General features: G+C 34.2%; 1 protein-coding gene across 1 annotated transcript in view; it reads right to left on the bottom strand.

Annotated features, from left to right (window-relative positions):
• The window catches only part of TPR (translocated promoter region, nuclear basket protein), a 61,538-nt gene that overhangs the window by 17,886 nt on the left and 23,460 nt on the right, over nucleotides 1-20,192 (bottom strand). Inside the window, exons 20-39 of the mRNA XM_004028052.4 lie at nucleotides 19,885-20,019; nucleotides 19,239-19,379; nucleotides 18,133-18,298; nucleotides 15,217-15,383; nucleotides 14,069-14,221; nucleotides 13,512-13,628; nucleotides 12,308-12,511; nucleotides 11,840-12,024; nucleotides 11,260-11,407; nucleotides 9,187-9,324; nucleotides 8,963-9,094; nucleotides 7,588-7,718; nucleotides 5,976-6,186; nucleotides 4,961-5,104; nucleotides 4,444-4,642; nucleotides 3,287-3,492; nucleotides 3,017-3,078; nucleotides 2,274-2,482; nucleotides 1,066-1,338; nucleotides 119-267 (exon numbers count right to left, since the gene is read on the bottom strand). Of these exons, the coding sequence (XP_004028101.2) occupies nucleotides 119-267; nucleotides 1,066-1,338; nucleotides 2,274-2,482; nucleotides 3,017-3,078; nucleotides 3,287-3,492; nucleotides 4,444-4,642; nucleotides 4,961-5,104; nucleotides 5,976-6,186; nucleotides 7,588-7,718; nucleotides 8,963-9,094; nucleotides 9,187-9,324; nucleotides 11,260-11,407; nucleotides 11,840-12,024; nucleotides 12,308-12,511; nucleotides 13,512-13,628; nucleotides 14,069-14,221; nucleotides 15,217-15,383; nucleotides 18,133-18,298; nucleotides 19,239-19,379; nucleotides 19,885-20,019 (3,270 nt within the window). The remainder of the gene's footprint in view (nucleotides 1-118; nucleotides 268-1,065; nucleotides 1,339-2,273; nucleotides 2,483-3,016; nucleotides 3,079-3,286; nucleotides 3,493-4,443; nucleotides 4,643-4,960; nucleotides 5,105-5,975; nucleotides 6,187-7,587; nucleotides 7,719-8,962; nucleotides 9,095-9,186; nucleotides 9,325-11,259; nucleotides 11,408-11,839; nucleotides 12,025-12,307; nucleotides 12,512-13,511; nucleotides 13,629-14,068; nucleotides 14,222-15,216; nucleotides 15,384-18,132; nucleotides 18,299-19,238; nucleotides 19,380-19,884; nucleotides 20,020-20,192) is intronic.

Below are 20,192 nucleotides of genomic sequence, written 5' to 3'. Positions count from 1 at the left end.
GTGTTTTCCAGATAATATATTTTGGCCCCAAAAGGTTAATTTTTTTTAGGCTATAACTGAAAAGAGTACCTTAACTCTACTGGTAAAAGTTAAAATACACAGAAAGAACTTTACGCACCTCAGTTCCTACAGGTGTAACACTTTTCAACTTCTTTGGAAGAGGCATTTCCACTGTATCATCAGAGACTTGGTCTGATGCTTCTATAGTGCTATCCTCTTCCTCTTCACGTGTACGCTTTGGCAAAGAAGAACTGGGGGTAGCCGAAACTTTGAAATTATATAAATCTTGAATTAGAGCATGATAATAACTCAATTTAGATAAAGATAGTTTACCCAATATGGTCACTTAACTAAAGGAGAACACAGTAAACATTTAATTGTACAGATTACTAAAATACAATCAATCAACTCCTAGATCAATGTCCATCAACATAATTTGTTTCTGCTAAGCTATGGGTAAACAAAGAGCAACTTATGCTCTGAGTCAATGTTTTTATACCAACCCAAGCTTTGCTTAATAAAGCCAGCCAATTTTTACAATATATCTGATTCACTGAGATTGTACTACTATGTTGTTATCTACAAAGTTTACATGGGACCATCTACAAAGTTTACATGGGACCTTCTATAAAACTCAGGACTCCTTGAATAAGAAAAAATGTACACTGTATGTAAATCAGTATATAGTCTTATCTTAGTTGTCTTTTAGTCCTCAGGACTTCCTTTAAATTATATACAATATGTTTTGCGTTAATATGTAAGACCAGTAAAAAAAATAACTGGAGGGGGAGAATCATCTTAATGACAAACAACTGATTTAAAATAGTCATATTCAGTAGTAAACATGAAATAAAATGTTAGTAATATATTCATTCATTCTAATTCCTGGTAGAAAGCATGTATGCACAAAGAATACTTGTGATACGTATTATATCCAAGATATTATAATTGCGTAGGTCTAACTTCATTTGTACAAAGAATACTCAAGATATATATACTCAAGATACACTCAAGATCTTATAAATGCATAGGTCTACTCTGACTTCATTTTAAAATTAATTTTACCTGTGCCAAATACTGCTGTGGAAGTAGAAGGCCGCTCAACTGGTGAACTCTGAACAACCTCTACTATGTTTGAAGATAACTCTTGATTGGCAGGCTCAATCTGAGGATGACTCTGTTGAGTGGGTTGCACAAAAGCTGTAGCCTGTGTTTGTTGCTGAACAGTTAAAATAGGTTGAGAGATAGAAGGCTGGACATTAGGACTAGTAGAACGAACGGATCCACTTGTGCTTCCAAAAACTGGAACATGTTCCACAGGCCCTTCTGACTGCATAGCTGAAAAATAATTATAATGCTGAATATAAGCTTTCTACTTTTATCAAAGCTGAAATTATCCTTCCTATTCTGTGGTACATGTCACCTTTCACACAGATTTGGAACTTGGTAGACAAATACATTGTAGGTAAAGGTAATGTATTATGCATTTTTATATTCCCTATGTAATTGATATGGTAGCATGCAATAAAATGTTGCCTGAATTAAATAAATATCTGTAACTGATTTTGCATCTATTCATTTAAATTACTGTTGAATAAAATTAATGAAATTAAGCTCAAAGTAAAATTAGAATTTTTCATTAAGCATCATTTAGTTTTTAATTGATATAACAGACAGTAAATTTAATTAGTAATATATTTAGTTTATTGGATGTAGCTGAAATAAAACATTCTCTACTTTCACAGCACAGAAATACTTGAATAATTTACTGAATTCTAACATTTGTCAAGATAAGAATCTAAGGAAATATGCAGGTAGCAAAGTTTTACCGAACACCTACTGTGGAGTTAGGTAAAGGGATTAAACAATAAGAAGCCGAGATTTTTGCCCTTGAGGAGCTCAATGTAGTAGAGTAAAAAGCATGTATACCACAGAATAAAATACAAAGTTGTAATTGCTGTAATGAATAACAAGAGTGTCATGGGAAAAAAATTGAAGAAAGCAATGAAATGGTCAGTTTCAGTGAGAAAGCAATGTTGGGTTGAGCCAGTAATTCAGTATGATTTTCCAAAGTGGATTTCATATATTCTTTGTCATTACAAGTGAAAATTTTGGTCCTAGAAGTATGTCCTTCAAATATTAAACACCTATTTTTACAATGACGTGACTTCAGCTGTAGTGGATGCTTCATTTGTCTTTGAAATTACTGTCATCTTCTCATAATAAATCTAAATAAGCAATCAGTCTCATCAGATCTGTATTATTTTACTAACCTTCCTGTGATTCCACTTGTGTAGTGGGCATCACTGTAGCTGTTGGGGTAGTAGTGGGATTTGTAACAGTTGCAGGTGTAACCATTGGGCGGATACTAGCCCTGGGTGTTGACTTATTTCCAGCCATAGCTGCAGCTGTCACTTTACTTGGAGTAGACACAACAGGAGTTGGCTTGATATTGGCTGTTGGTGGGTCTGATGTGCTGGCACTTATAGAGGAGAAAATGGAAGAATAATTAATAACAAATTATTATGCAAATACTTTTAAAAACACAGTGAGTACAGGTCTCCATTTTTTTGTTCACTAAATATTTCAGAGCCTTATTAAAGCTGTTTCGAATTTAAGCATTAAAAACTACACAGGGAATGCTCCAGAGTGGTGCATCCTGACAATGTAAAATGTATCTAGCTGTTGAATTGCTGAACCCAAGTCTCAGCCCAGCATTTTCTATCTGTCATCATGTAACATCACGGGGAAAATCAGTAGCAGCCTAACTTAGAAACCAACTGTAAACTAAAAGATGAGAGACGTTTTCTCTGTCACAAAGCTTCATCTGATGGGACTGAAAGTATGGTGAAAACAAGCTGGCAAATACATGATACAGTTCTGCAGAGAAAACAACTCTTTAGTGTATGTTTTTACAATAGAATACACAGATTTCTTTTTCCTAAACAGAAAGATCACTAGATATTCCCTGAGCTTTAAAAGAAAAATAACAGACTATGAAATAACTAAAACTCACATTCCTCTTTCACCAGAAGCTGGAGTTGTTTTCAATGTGATCTGTCTCTGCTGTTCAGGGACCTATAAAGAGAAAGCTCTTGATTGTTGTTCCTATCCCACAAGAGTCCACTAAAAATGCCACAAAAAAATTGTCATTATTGTTAATTCTCTCCGCATATATTGAATTTTAGCCAAAATTCACTGACAAAGGCTCCTATATCACCAAGCACTTTCAAGTAAAATGTACAAAGAAAAACAATTTGTTACTTAAGCAGAATTAGCTAATCACCTTATTAGAAGGTTCTTGAGGCTCATCTCTCTGCTCAAGGTGTCTCTCTTGATGCTCCCTGAGTTCTCTTTCCAAGCGACTAATTCGACCTTCATATTGGGACTTTAGTGCAGTAATGCGAACATCCAATTCATCTTTCTGCTGATCTAAGGCTCCATTCCTTTGTTTAAGCTCCTCATTTTCTTTAGTTAGCTGATCTTTTACACCTAAAGAAGTAACCAGGTGATTATATTAATATTATAATCAAACATTTAAAACAGCATTTATGCACTTAATTGGCACATGGTCACATCAGATTCTACTACTATAACATCTACATTAGTTATGATACACCATACATCTCAATGAGCAAAGTTCTTAGTACATTCATGTTTTAACTTATTACTAGAATATACAATATACTTACTCCAACATAAAAATTTACTTTTTCCTAACTAAAATCTCAAAAAGCTAAAGATCCTAGTTAACAGAAGCCCGTTTATATTTCAATGTATCATTCAATTCATTACTATAAATTGCAAAATTTTTATTTCATATAATCTACAGCACTGTTTAAAAATAATTCAAGAACTTTTAAAATCAAGTAAGTTGTTAGGACACTGTCTTAGAGATTATTTAAAAAAAATGCCTGTAACAAAATCCAACTGATTTGACATTTTATTTAACTACTCAGCAGACTGATAGGCAAGGCTGAATAAAGCCCTGAGCCTTGAAGACTAGGTTCTTCATAAATTTGACATGATACTCTCCCTGAAGAGCTAGAGGGGCCCTCCACCAAACGAGGCACAAAAAAATCCCTGGGCTGGTAAAGATCTTTATGCAGTCTACATAAGGTTTTTAGACAGCACGGTCTGGGCTCAAAGGATCTCTGTCACAAGATAGAATTGTTATCCATGAAAGCAGAAGGATAGCAGTATTCCATTATCTACTGCCAGCCAATAGTTGAGAAAAATTTCATCATATCAAGGATATCCTCATCACTTGAAAATTAGGATTGCTCTTTGTGTCCAACTAATTATTCCTAATATTTAAAGCACACATACACACACAAACACCCTTCATAAGTAGATACCTTTTATTTCTATTCCATTTAGTTTTAAGCCTGCAACACATAATCAACTTTCACCACCAAGTTCAAACTTTAAACAGATATTTACCAGCTAAGTGTGCAATTTTTGACTTTGCTGCTACAATAGCCTTTCTGGTTTTTTCTTCCTTTTCAGTTATCTGTTGTCGGAGCTGCTCCTCCTGTGTGGTTCTATCTTGAAGATCCTGACGAAGTCGTGAAAGTTCAGACTGAAGTTGCACAGTCTGTTCCTGGAGATTTCTTGCTTCTGTCTCTTTTTCAGATAATGTCTTTAAAGGAAAACAAAGTATTCACCATGGAATTCAATCATTTCAATATAAACTGTATGTGGTAGCAACTTAAAGTATAACTTATTAATTTGCTTTTTAAAAGATTAAATGGAAGTATAAGTATAAAAATGGTGGTCAGACCAACTAAATGCACACTTGAAGATGATTGGGTACTACTTACATACACGAGCCATTCAAAGTAAAAAGAATAAAATGTATCCATTCCCACATGGTAAGAAAAAGTGTCAGTAATTAACATATATTTCTTTAGGTGTATAACAGGAAAGAATTAGGAACAGACTGTTCTCACACTCATACCTTCTGCAGATTCTCTACTTGACTCTCGAGTGATTTTGATTTTGTTTCAGCTTGGTTGAGCGTTTCTTTGAGTTCCTGCATTTCCTGGACTGAAACATGCTGCTCCTGATGGTCTCCAGAAGACTGAGCCGATGTCTCCATAACCTAAGACAACAAACAGTAATAATACACTCACATATTTATATTCAGTAATTCCATTTCTGCAAGTTTGTCTAAGAAAATAATCACAGCTTTGCAAAGAAATTTTATCCCTGAAGGTATTCAAAACAGAATTTTCTATGAAACAACTGTAATCTCCAAAAATGGGGAACTAGTTATGATTTTCCACATAACTGAATACTAAACAGCTAATCAAAATGATGCATTATAGTTGAATTTTCAACACTTAACTGTATTTTAATGATAATGAATCAAGTGAAAAAAGCATACAAAAGAATATAAGCATATAATATTATTTCTTTGGAAAAATGTCGCTTACATGTATGAAAAGGGATACTAATGTACTAATAGCGGCTAAAACAAAGGGGTAGTAATTGTGAATTTTTTTTCTTTATATTTATTTTCTAATCCAACATGAAATAAATACATAACTCTCAACATACAAATTCCTTACCTTCAGGAATTAAAAACAATATTTAGATTCAAAATATAAATATAACAAAGATTTCTGAATTTTTTGATAGATGGTTAACATAAACAATTTAAAACTATACAAAACCAGATTAGTCATCATTTTTTAATATACACAATTCTAATTAGCAATGAGTTATAAGAACATAGCTTTGAAAATGGAGAGTATTTGAAAGGTGAAGACTGAACTATCTAGTATTTACCAAAATTTGTGAGTTTATAATGCATTTTCAGACATATTAAAGAACTAACCTTAAATAAAGATATCATATATGCTTACATGAGTTTGGTATCTAAAAGCTAGTAATATTCAAAATTACAAAGAAATAAGATTTCATAACATTCATCCTAATTTTTTTTTGTAAGATAAGTTTCTTCAAAATACCTTATCCTGTTGTGCTTTAAGTTCTTCATATTGAGTCTTGTACCTACGTCCAATTTTCTTAACTTGAGTAATAGTTTTGACTTTTTCTTGGATATCAATTATTTTGGCATCTAAGTCCTTCTGGATGGTTTCCTTTTCAGTTCTTACTTTATTTAGATCTTCCTTCAGACTCTGAATTAAGTTCTGGTTGTTAGTCAAAGATGCATTTGATCTTTAAAAAATGGAGGAAAGAAGAAAGATTAAATATATGAGACGTTTTTCAAAGTTTGAAGTCCAATGTAACTTTATGTTATACTGCTTTAATAACATTTTTTTTTGAAAATCCTAAAAAATACCCATATGCTTCAAAGGTAAGACCTTACGAATTTACAGCCCTTCGGCAAGATCTTATTACATAGGTTTACACGCGCATTTTAGAGATGAGAAAAACAGAGCTACCAATGGTCAAGTAACATGCGCAATTTTACAAACTAAAATCAAGTGATGGTACCCAGATTTTAATTCACACTTGCTTTAAGAGCAAAACCTACCCTCTTCCTACTGCACTGAGTATTGTCAAATTTTTTCTGTAAAAGGGCCGGATAGAATGTTATGCTTTGCAAGCCACAAAGTCTTTGCTGTATTTTTCTTAAACAATGCTTTAAAAATATAAAAATCATTCTCAGCTTATAGGCTGTACAAAACCAAATCATGGGCCACATTTGGTCTATGGGCTACAGTTTGCCAATCCCTGTACTATATCCTGAACTGAACTTGAAATCAGATGGCCTGAATTAAGAGTATGGGTTAATTCTGAACTGAACTTGATATCAGATGGCCTGAATTAGGTAGTCAATCTTTTTGAATCTTAGGCTCCTCATTTTTAAGATTAAAATATAACTCTCCTACTTAACATGCTAGATGATTGCTATAAAGAGAATGTACGTATATATATATCACAAAAATTTGTAAGTTGTAAAGCAATATATAAATGGGACCATGATATGGACAAATTACACTAAAGCTTACAAAAGGTAAACCAGAAACATTAATTTTAATGTTTAATTTCTTAATTTTAAAGGGGCAATACTTTGCTATTCATGTGAGAAAAAATTAGACTTACAAGCTTCCCTTGGCCAGGCATGATGGCTCATGCCTGTAATCCCAGTGCTTAGGGAGGCAGAAGTGGGAGGACAGCTTGAGCCCAGGAGTTTGAGACCAGCCTGGGCCAACAGAGGGAAACACTGTTCTCCACAAAAAGGAACACGAAAGCCAAAGTAATAAAACCCACTTCCCTTATAGAGTCACAAATATAAGCTAACCAAAAGAAAAAAAAAACCTCCTTGTAAGTTTTTGATAGCTGTAAATTTAGCTTTAGACTTCTACTGAGTAGCTCTTTAAAAAATAAAATATAGAGAAATAATTATGAGGATAGTCTCATATATATTTTATATACAAAGGCATAATATTAAATCACTGCTTGAACTCTACAAAGTAGATGGAAGTCAGATATAGGTGCTCTAGCACTTTCCATTCTTTCTAAAACCAGGAGGCAGGCACTTGGGGAGTCATGTAAATAAGTAAAATAAACTTCTTTTATATTATATATGATTTAAGGCTTCTTTCCATATACCTTGCAATTTCAGCTTTAAGTCTACCAATTTCTTCTGTCAATTGTTGAATACGCTTAGTATGAACTTCCTTTTCAGAAAGGAGCTTCCGATATTCTTCTGTATCTGGATCTTTCTGTTGACTTACTAGATGCTAGAATAACAAAAATGCATACTTGACTTTTTTAGGTTTTATGAAACAAATGTGCTATAATAAAATGGCAGAATATCTGATTATGTTTACATTAGGTGTCCTGCATGTAAAGTAATCAAGCATGGAACTACAAGATACTAAGATCAAACTAAGCTTTGGCTTGTTTGGCTAAGAAGTCTACCCACAATACAAGAGGAAAAAAAAATAAAATGTCATTAAATGCTCATTATTTTTTCATATTTGTGAATAAACGTTTCATATTAGTTACAATGAAGCCAAATAAAGGGATCTGAAGAATCAAAACTTTCAATATTAAGTACCTAATTTCACTGAAGTGACATTTACAAGAAAAAAATATAGACAATGCATTACAAGTTAAACACACAAACCTGTAGATGCCAGGTAATGTGCTTCACATTTGTTAAATTTTTATCACACGAAAGGTGATAAGGGAAAACTAAAGCTCCAAGAGGTTAACAAACTCTCCCAAGTCATATAAATAATACATGCAAGGCAGATTTCTAACCTTTTGTTTGAATAAAGGGCTGGAGTTTCGAACCACAGTATGTTACATGGTTTCATCTCCCTAAAAACGTTCCAGTGAACAAGTCTTTTTAAAGCACTTTAATAAATTCGATAAATTATACAGATTCCTATTTTGCTTTTTTTTTTTGAGACAGGGTCTCCCTCTCTCACCCAGGCTAGCATGCAGTGGCATGATCACAACTCACTGCAGCTTCGACCTCCTGGGCTCAAGTAATCCTCTGACCTCAGCCTCCCAAGTAGATGGGACTACAGGCATGTACCACCACGCCCAGCTAATTTTTAATTTTTTGTAGAGTTGGAGTCTCACTACATTGCCCAGGCTGGTCTCAAACTTCTGGGCTCAAGCAATCCTCCCATCTTGGTTTCCGAAAGTGCTGGGATTACAGGCATGAGCCACCATGTCTGGCCTCAGATTTCTATTTTCATGTATAAAAATATTTTAGAGATAAAATGAAAGGCTAAAACTTTAAAATTATGGAAAATAACTGCTTTTTTAGAAATATATATAATATAACCAAAATTTTTTATAAATTGGGTTATAAGTTTAACATGTCACGTATTTACATGTATTAATAACATAATAGACTTTAATAAACAGTAATTTTCACTAGTTCCTCAAATATTTTTATTCCCCTAAGTTTCCCCTATTATTAAAAACACGTGTTTCCATGTTTTGGAAGAGTTTTAACTGCATTTACCTGGTTACGTGCTTTCCAACGTTTGACATCCTCTTCTAACAGCTTCTTCTCTGCCTGCAACATACCGCTTTTCTCACTCAGCTCAGCATTTGCTTCTTGTAAGGGTAAAATATCTAACTCCAGTTTCCTCACCTGAAAATCATGCCAATATTCAACAACAAATGTAAAAATTCATTTATTATTAAAAACAACATGCTTCCACTCTTGATAACCAAGCAACAAACCTTTGCTTGCATTTGCTGTAGATCCTGTTCTAGTCTCTCCTTTTCTTCTCTTAGCATTTTATTGGTCTCCATAACTACATTCATTGTTTCAGTTTTCTTCATCAGTTCTTCATGCTGAGCCATTGTTTTTGCAGTTACCTAAACATTTCAAATAAATATACATACCAACATCTAACAATAGTTGAAAGTCTACCTGTTCCTATGAGCTCAAATCCTCCCTATGACAAAATAAAGAGGATTTAAGTTTCAACTTTTAGAACTAAAATTTTTGAAAGTTCACGTTTACTTTTCTGTGAGGCATGCTAACTGCAGACTTTAAACAAATACAAGAATTACAAAGACAAAAGTGAAAAGATGCTACAAATCCCACCAACAAAGTATTAACATTAGGTAAAAACATTAATCCAAATCTCTATTTACCTTTCTGTATCTTTTTTTCCTTGCTGCACTAAATTAGTTCTAAAATGTTATTCTAATCCTCAGTTTATTCCCTCTTGTTCAGAAATCTCTCTTCATTTTGATCCACTGTTTCATCACTTTGGCTATGAGAAATTTTACTGAATTATCTGTGAAGAATTTTTTCCTTCTCATAGGTTATAACTATCCATCTTCTGCACTTGGTATTACTTTCTTCCCCCACTATTTTTAAAGCTATAGCATATTTCATGGTTGCCATGCTACACTGTTCATGCTTAGACAGACATTACATTACTATTATAATTTTTTTTTTTTTTGAGACGGAGTCTCGCTGTGTCGCCCAGACTGGAGTCCAGTGGCGTGATCTCTGCTCACTGCAAGTTCTGCCTCCCGGGTTTACGCTGTTCTCCTTCCTCAGCCTCCCGAGTAGCTGGGACTACAGGTGCCTGCCACCACCATGACCAGCTAATTTTTTTATATTTTTAGTAGAGACGGGGTTTCACCGTGTTAGCCAGGATGGTCTCAATCTCCTGACCTCGTGATCCACCCGCCTCGGCCTCCCAAAGTGCTGGGATTACAGGCATGAGGCACCATGCCCGGCCCATTATATTATTTTTTATATAATCTATGTTACTTGCTGACTCTCTTCTTCCTGTATTTAAGAGTTGGTTTCCCCCTATGAACTTGTTCGTGGGCGGGCATTTTCTAGTATTTACTTTCTATAGCCCAAAGGAATAAAAAACGAAGCGGAAAAGACTGAAACAATATGCAGTCTTTGTTAGAGACTCTGATTCTGTCCCTTTTCCTCCAAGTATTAACTCTATTGAACTGAAGGCTCTATTATTTCCATGGTGAGATACATTTGAATTAAACAGGATATAATTCTGGAACCTTTAGCTTTTGCTGAACACATAAATCCCATAAAATTCATTATTTACCTTTCCCTGTTCAATGGTTTCTTCTTAACAGTCATTTCGACTACTCATCAGTTAAAAGAAGATAAATGTTTCAAGATCTTAATTTCCTTCCTTCTAGAGGTGGGGGTATATTACTGTAGCTCCTAAGAATGAAGTAACTCAACAATAACCTTTGGGTGGTAGTGTGGGGTAAGGAGTCAAGCTTGTGTTATTATCATCCATTTCACTACCACAGCTTCTTTTCTTTTGGTTGTTAGTTTTTACTACTTTTTGCTCCTTGGGTGAGAAAGACATTCTGTAGCAGTTTAAATCACTTTCTCCTAGAATGACTATCCACACGTATAATCCATAACTATAATAAATTAAGATAGCTGGAATTTATTAAGCACCCACTACATATCAGACATGCTTCTAAATGCTTCATGTGCACAAACTCAATTAATCCTCATTATTATCCAAATATTACAGATGAAGAAACTAAGAGCAGGGAAGTTAAACAATGTACCCAAGGCCACAGCTAATGGTATGAAGCTAGAATCTGAAACCAGGCAGTTTGGTTACAGAGCCTTTACTTTTAAGCACTATACTATATTAGTGTTTAACAAATGCTTAATGAATTTACAAGTTTAGAAGAATGCTTACTTCAAGTTAAATTTTACATTACGTTAAATGGTAGAGATATAAATGAGTGCTTCTCTTTTGATTTAACAAGTGCTTTCTTAAAGCTTAGTATACCTACCTGGACTTTCTCCCTTTCAGCATTTAGACTATCTTGCAGTTCCTGTAGCTCTCTTTCTAAAAGTTCAACCCTTTGTCGATAACGCAGACTCTCAACCTGAGCCACCTCAAACCTAGTTTCAGCAATTTCTTTTTCTCGTCGTATAAATCTACAAAAATACAGATATTAAAATTTTATGTGAATTTTAAAAAGCCAACATTTCAAAACGTAGGTAATTTGGTAAGATGACAAAAATCATTGACTTTAATAACTATTACACGTTTTCATTAATAATAAATAATAATGGGAGATGTATTTCTATTTTCTTTTATAGACACTGGCTTTAGAATGTTTATCTCTAAAATGATCTGAAAGGCATTTAGTTTTTCCAGAGGAAACTGCTCTAGTTCTTACTATCAGATTCAACTTTAAAGTCACTTGTTTAATATGTGTAAATGTTAAAAGTTATGAGTTCTTTGACAAATAAAAGAATGAACTTTATATCAAAATCATGTATAATCTCCTTCTCTAATTTATGCATTTGTAGTTTCATTTCACTGTTGTTATACCACAGAAATGAAGCAGTAAGAACATGATTTACCTGAGAATTTCCAAAATTTGTTCTTGAGATTTTCCTTCTTCACTGAGAGATACATTCAGTGGACCTTGTACACCTTCCTTCACAGAGGCAACGACCTTGTCACTTAATTTTTCGATCTGATCATGAAGTAATCTGTTTTGTTTCTCCAGATCTTCACAGCGACATACACATTTGGAAACTTCATCCTGCAAGCCAAGAGTCTATCAGAATAGCAGATTTTCCAATGCACATTTAAAAAAAACAACTTGGCCAGGCGCGGAGGCTAACGCCTGTAATCCCAACTACTTGGGAGGCTGAGGCAGGAGAATTGCTTGAACCCGGGAGGTGGAGATTGCAGTGACCCAATATCACGCCATTGCACTCCAGCATGGGTGACAGAGCGAGGCTCTATCTCAAAACATTAAAAAATAAATAAAAAAACAACTCTTTCAATTCGACAGAACATTCTATTCAGATTTACAATAATACCTTTAACATTCTCTCTCTTTCCTCCCAAGATGCTTTACACTCCAACAACTGTGATTCTGCTTTCTGTGTTGTTTCTTCCAAATGCTGACGGACTGATGCCATTTTTGAAACCTGCTCCTTTGCAGCTTGTAGAGCTTCAACATCAGCAGCATGCAGCATCAATTCTCTCTCATACTTATTCTGAGCTTCCACAGCTATTTTAGCCTATAAGAAATTATTACCCAATTGATACCAAAGATTAAAAATCCATAAAACTAGTTAGCACTTGTCCAAAGATACACACTGGACTTTTTAAATAATAAAAGTAAAGACAATCTAAATGTAGCAAAATAAGAAAATAATTAAAAGTTAATGCTTTAGTTACTTAATATTATAAAACTGTCAGAAATGAAGCTTAGAAGACTGTAGCAATTTGGACAAACTTTTTGATATAAGAAGCTAAACATAATTCAGCTATATAAGTACTAAATTATAGATCCACTGATTTTAATGAAATTTACTTTGAAGCACTTCTTCCCTGTATTACATTTTAAAATAGCAATATACATGTTACATATATATAGGCAATAAAGAAGAGTAAGCAAATGAATAGCTATTAACATGACACCCAACTTAAAATAAGAACATTACCAATATGCTCAAATGTACTCCTATCCCATCCTACCATTTTAGTAACTCTGAATCCTGAATTGTTTTATCATTTCCTGTTCATAAAAAAATTATAAAAAGCTTCAATACTGTGTGCACACACATACAAACACTCAAAATAATGATACTTTTTTAACATTTTATAAATAGTATATAGATATGTGCGCAAACTTGGTAATGCATTAACAATGTTATCAAGAGGTTCTTGTTTTGCTAGCAAAGGTTGCCTCTAATCAACTGTATCTATAATTTTATAATCAGATCTAGTGAAGGACAATAGTAAAATAATTTTTGCAAATGAGAGCCAAGTACAAATTTTAGTCTCCTAGTCCTGTTTTTATTTTCCCATTGTCAAGATTGCTTTGTTAATGAATATTGCCCTATGTATTTATTTTTAGCCTTCATGTATACTTTTCAATTTGTCTTGTCTAAGTTCCACAAAAGTGGAAATTATCTTGAATCTTTTAAGGTCCACCAGTTCTCATAATGCATAAATATACTTCAAGAATCGTTCTCTAGGATCAAAGCTCATTTCTCAATAATTGGCTATACTTACTTGTTCCTGACAGTCACGTCTGGCTTGCTGCTCATTACTTAAAGCTGTGCTTGCTCTCTGAAGAGCTTCTTGTACTTCATTCTGAACACTGGAAAGTGTTTTCTTCAATTCAGATAACTAAGCAGAAAGAACAAGATTAAAACCAAAATTAATTGCAAACTTATTTGGAAAATACTGTATTGTAGTGTTACTAAATTGAAGTCTCATTTTTTAAGATCCAATTAGCCCAAAAAACTGCTGCTAAATTTAAAATGTTTACACCCTGATATAATCAGTTTTGCAACTCCATATCCATTCCCTAACATTTGCATAAGTCAAGTCTCAGGTAGGGGCTTTTAAAAAGAACCACTGATACCTATTTCTGTAAAGTAGTCTAAAAATTTCAATGGGAAATGTATATAGAGGTACAGAAAAGACTAAAACATAAAACTAAAATTTTGCCTATGTGTTCAATAAATTTCTGTTGAGATGAACTAAATGGCAACTAATGACTTAGTTAAAAGAATTCAAATCCTTACAAGTTAAAAAAAAAAAATTAATATGGTTAACCTATTTACCTGTTGTTCCATGCTCTCTATGGCTCTTCTTTTATCATCCTGCAGTTCTTGTTTTTCCTTCTCTACTTCCATCAACTTCTTTTCCAACTGTGTCTGAAATTCAGCTGACTCTTTTAAACGAACTTCAATATTCTTACGCACTTCTTCTGTCACCTTTACCATATTACAAACAGTAGGATATAAAAATTACACACATTTAAAGTCATACAATTATTTTCTCCAAATCAAAACTAATTTGAGAAGTAATAAAATTAATGTTTGTTGTATATTAAAAAAAGAATCCATCAAAGGTGATTAGAAGATTCAACAACAAGCAAAAACACCATATAAATCTACAAGCATTTACCATTCAACTTGGCTACTGGCCATTTTTCTCTTTTGAAATGAAATTTCCAATCTCTCATTTCTCCCTCAATCCGCATATCCACTTGCCAAATCCATCTATTCTACAATCGAAAGGTATTTTCCTCACACATTTTATTTACAATGATGTCAACCACAAAAGGATCTTTTAAAATTGAAGCCCTAGACTATTGCTACAGCCTTCAAAATGAACACTGTATCTTCCAATCTACCACATTAATTTTCTAACCAAAAAAAAAAAAATCTGATTATGACATGTTAAAAAAATCAATGGCTCTTAATAAACCTACAGAATATAATTTAACATGATATTCAAAACCTTTCACATTTGATTATCAACTACATTTATAACTGTATCCCCTCACTACTCACTTTACAAATTGTCATCTTCTGAAGCCTTTCTACCATGGCTGAGGGTTCCCATTACGTAAAATACCTTTCTACTCTATTTGCCTATACAGCTACCTTCATTCAAGGCTTTGCCTGCACAAATGCCATCTCTCTTGTGAAGGCATGCATACCCAGAAGACAAATAACAATCCCTACCTCTCAGTCTCCTCAACATTTGATCTGGACCATTCCTACAGCAAGGATAACCTCCTTGCTTCATGAATTTTGTGTGTTTTTGTTTTATCTGGCTTATGAGACTCAAGTACTTTCACAAGGTTAAAGGCAATGACCCTGGTCTAATTCATACGAGTGCCTTACAAAGCAGTCCTCTAGTTACTAAAAACAAAGTTAACAAATGTGTTGAGATTGAATTCTGAATTCAGAATTATACATACCTGTTTTTCCTTGTTCAGGGATTCTTCTAAACTAGTAACCATTGCTTGATATTGTTCCACATTGCTCGTACTTGTTTTGAGTCTCTCCTTTAAGTCATTCACCTGCTCTTCTGTCTGTCTTAGCTGACTCACAAGATCATCCACATCTTCTTTGTTGCTAGGCTGACCTAAAAGACATAACAGCTCTGTTAAAATTAACATTTTCAATAGTATTAGAGATGACTGTTATAAAGAGCTTATGAAATTAGCATTAAGGTTCAAATACAGATATATTTAGAAAGTATATTTCAATCCATGCCGAATACCAAAATAAAAGCAGGTACTTTGTTATGTTACTTCCTCAAAAACAAAAAAATTCAAATATTAATATTTTAAATCTGTTACAAAAATTAAGAAAAGGATATTCAAAAGAGAACAACCAAATATTTCCACTAAACTGAGTTAGCTATATGAAGAAATGACAGAATTCTTAATTTATTAAATGTTACGGGAAGTCAGGGACCCCGAATGGAGGGACCAGCTGGAGCCGTGGCAGAGGAACGTAAATTGTGATGATTTCATCTTAATATGGACATTTATCAGTTCTCAAATAATACTTTTATAATTTCTTATGCCTGTCTTTAATCTGTTAATCCTATTATCTTCCTAAGTTGAGGATGTATGTCACCTCAAGACCACTGTGATAACTGTTAACTGTACAAATTGATTGTAAAACATGTGTGTTTGAACAATATGAAATCAGTGCACCTTGAAAAAGAACAGAATAGCAATTTTTATGGAACAAGGGAAGACAACCATAAGGTCTGACTGCCTGTGGGGTTGGGCAAAAAGAGCCATATTTTTCTTCTTGCAGAGGGCCTATAAATGGACGTGCAAGTAGGAGAGATATCGCTAAATTCTTTTCCTAGCAAGGAATATTAATACCCTGGGAAAAGAATGCATCCCTGGGGGGAGGTCTATGAACAGCCGCTCTGGGAATGTCTGTCTTGTGCAGTTGAGATAAGGACTGAGATAAGCCCTGGTCTCCTGCAGAACCCTCCCGCTTACTAGGGTTGGGAAAACTCAGCCCTGGTAAATTTGTGGTCAGACCGGTTCTCTGCTCTGGAACCCTGTTTTCTGTTGTTTAAGATGTTTATCAAGATAATACATGCAGGGCTGAACACAGACCCTTATCAGTGGTTCTGCTTTTGCCCTTTGCCCTGTGATCTTTGTTAGATCCTTATCAGTGGTTCTGCTTTTGCTCTTTGAAGCATGTGATCTTTGTACCTACTCTCTGTTCTTATACTACCTCCCCTTTTAAAACCCTTAATAAAAACTTGCTGGTCTGAGACTCAGGCCAGCATCACGGTCCTAGATATGTGATGTCACCCCTGGCAGCCCAGCTGTAAAATTCCTCTCTTTGTACTGTCTCTATTTCTCAGCCAGCCGACACTCATAGAAAATAGAAAGAACCTACGCTGAAAGATTGGGGGTGTGTTCTCCCAATAATTAAACATTATTTACTCTAAAACACTAAATCTTAAATCTAAAATTTAGCCCAATTTTTATTGTAAGTACATAAAATAGGCAGAAAACTGTAAATTGGAAAGAATGTTTTATCACATGATATCAACAGGAAAGTATATAATTATCTACTAGATAATTATACACCCATTATTTATATGGATCAGATATTTATGTGTCTGTATATATGGACAGATACAGAGAGATGGTTCTCTACTCCCAGTGGGGTCACATCCCGATAAACTCATCATAATTTGAAACTATCATGAGTTGAAAATGCATTTAATATACCTAACTCACTGAACACCATAGCTTAGCTTATAGCTTAGCCTAGACTACCTTAAATGTGCTCAGAACACTTACATTAGCCTACAGTTGGGCAAAATCATCTAACACAAAGCCTATTTTATAATGAAGTGTTGAGTATTGCATGTAATTTACTGAACAAATACTGTACTGAAGTAGTTTCTACTGAATGTGTACTGCTTTTGCACCATAGGTTGAAAAACTGTGTAAATCAGGAAGTCTGCATACAATTATTAGTTATTTATTTCCCTTGTGTTAAGAAATAAAACTGGCCGGGCGCTGTGGCTTATGCCTGTAATCCCAGCACTTTGGGAGGCCGAGGCGGGCAGAGCACAAGGTCAGGAGATCGAGACCATCCTGGCTAACAAGGTGAAACCCTGTCTCTACTAAAAAAAAAAAAATACAAAAAATGAGCTGTGCGTTGTGGTGGCCGCCTGTAGTCCCAGCTACTCGGGAGGCTGAGGCAGGAGAATGGTGTGAACCTGGAAGGCGGAGCTTGCAGCGAGCCAAGATCACGCCACTGCACTCCAACCTGGGCAACAGTGCGAGACTCTCTCTCAAAAAAAAAAGAAATAAAACCATATAGAAAGATTATCAAGACACAAAGGCTTCAAACTTGAAAGATGTATTTAAAAAGGGAAGCAAAATCTATGAAACAAATCTTTTACCTGAGGCTACCAACGAGTAAATATTGGGAATACTGCTTTAAAGGAGATCACAAATCAACTCATTCTTTAAGAGAAACTTATTCTTGCAGATTTGGTAAGCAACCTTATTTCCAAGGGGCCCGGGTTAAAAAATCAAATAACCCTCTTCAGAAAGAATAATTTTTAAAGTATCAATAAATAGTTTCAAGAATTAGAAAGCTGGGTACATACCTTGATCAAATGCCAAGCTGAACTATTCTGAATCTTTTAAGACAGCAAATTTACTAGTTTAGGCCCAAAATTGAGTACCACTATATAAAGAAAAAGTTGGGTTTTTTTTTTTGTTTGTTTCATTTTACTAGCATTCACAAAGAATTAGGCTATTTACTGACAGGATATATTATAATCCCAAGAAGTACTTGTTTATTTACAATTATATTGGTCTACTTATTTTATTTACCTTTACCAGTTCTCTGTGAAGACTGAGAAGCAAGTTGGACTTCCATATTACTGAGGTGCTGTTTCAATGTGGCAATTTCTTTTTGAGCATTTTTTAATAGTTCTTTTGTGTTAAGATGAAGATTTGTCTCTGTATCCAGTTGTCTCTTTGTATCTAAAAGTTGAACCTATAAAATACATTAATCTTATAACATTCTTTAGGTTCCTAAGTAACTAAAGGTTCAAACTATCTTTTTATAGACCTTTGGAGCCAGCCAAGAGAGTAACAGAAAACAGATTTACCGTCACACCTGAAACAGCCAAAAAAAACCAGACAAAACACATGAAACAACTGAGATCCTGAGATAGAAAACCAAAGAGGTGAACCTTAGATTGCCTTGGTTTACTGATTTAAAAGTTTCCAGGCTATGACACAGGGAAGAGGAAATGAGGCAGAGCCCAGGAGACTCTCTGAATTGAGAACACAGATCTGAGAGTCCAGGGAGACCAAAGTAGCTCAAATTTGTAAGACAGAATATAAGACAGGAGAGTTGCACACACAGAGTACCCTGGAGCTCTACAGAGGGTCCTCCTTAAATATTCATCAGAGTAGCGATCGCTGCAAATATATAAGGAGCTTACCCCAGACAGGGGAAGAATTGTCCAAAGGAATTAAGAGTGAAGAATACCTGTCACTCAAAGAAAGTCAAGAATAATGCCTGTTCCGCAGCCAGACTAAAAAAACCCCACAATTGCAATGGACACTGGCACTAATACTCATGAAAGTATTGGCCTCTGTTCCAGAATGCACACTGCTCTGGGCCCACCTAATACATCATAAAAGGCAAAAGTCAAAAGAATCAAATCATTTTAAATTAACTTTACTGCATCTCAGAATAAAGCTCAAGAAGATTTAAAGGAATACAAAAGTACTCAGCACCCAACATGGTAAAACTCACAATATATGGCACCCAATAAAAAAATTACTGGGTATAGAGTGAGGCAAGAAAAACTTAGTAACAAAGTTTTTCAAAATCATGCTTCATCTTGGATGGCAGACTGTCCACACACCAGATTAATTACTGAACATAAACACACTACAGAAATTCAGAACTCTGATGGACTCACATCTAGATTTCTAGTAAGTGTATGCCTTTGTTCCACCTCATTTTCCAACTTCTTCTTTAGATGAGAGATCTCACGTTCCAGTTTTTCTATCTGGCTACTAAGCCTTTGTTTGGTTTCTGTTTCAGATCGCTCCAGTATTCCCTAAAGCAAAGAAAAGATTTTTGGTTATGCTTAAGAAAAAGGCAATACAAAAAAATACAAATTGAAGGCAAGAAAGAATTACAGTATTACAACCCATTTCTACATGAAGCAGCTAAAATCTACAGTATTTATCAAGAAAGTATTCTGGTATTTTTCATATTAAAACATCTATTATACAGGAAAGAGATGGAATATACTATAATCATCATTCAGATTTCCCAAAGTTTTAAAGAAAATAAAAACCAAAGAATTAATCTTATAAATAGTAAAACTGCACAGGACACTGTAAATATACCTGAGGACTTACCAATGTATGGTTTCAATCAATTCTCTTTCAATATTTTATTTAAAATATTTAAATGTCTTAATAAACTGCAAAATTCAATGATCATAATGGATGACAAAAGAGATGGATAAATTTCCTAATTAAGGAAATTGAGAGGATAAAAAAAATCTAAATTTAACTTTTATACATTTTTTCTACATAGGCTTTTTATTTGGTTACCTGAATTGTTTGCAGATTAGTTAGCAGTAAGTTTTGCCCCCTTTGTTCAGCTAACAAAGACTCTCTTTGCTGAGAAAGACGAACTTCAGACAATTTAAGCATTTCCTTTTCCTTCTTCAAATTTTCTGCTCTTACCTAAACATAAGTAGAAATGAAATAAAAAATGCTGAAAAACATGGTGTCAAGTGTATTAAGATTATAAAATTAAAATTATTCATACATCACTACTTTTTTTTAATGCTCTTAGGGACTATACCTCCTCATTGTATAAGGAAATACAAAACAGTTTCATGTGCTAAAATACGAAG

Source organism: Gorilla gorilla, chromosome 1 (genome assembly GCF_029281585.2).
Source record: "Gorilla gorilla gorilla isolate KB3781 chromosome 1, NHGRI_mGorGor1-v2.1_pri, whole genome shotgun sequence".
NCBI classification, from domain to species: Eukaryota; Metazoa; Chordata; class Mammalia; order Primates; family Hominidae; genus Gorilla; species Gorilla gorilla.
This window is presented reverse-complemented; position numbering and strand designations above follow the sequence as displayed.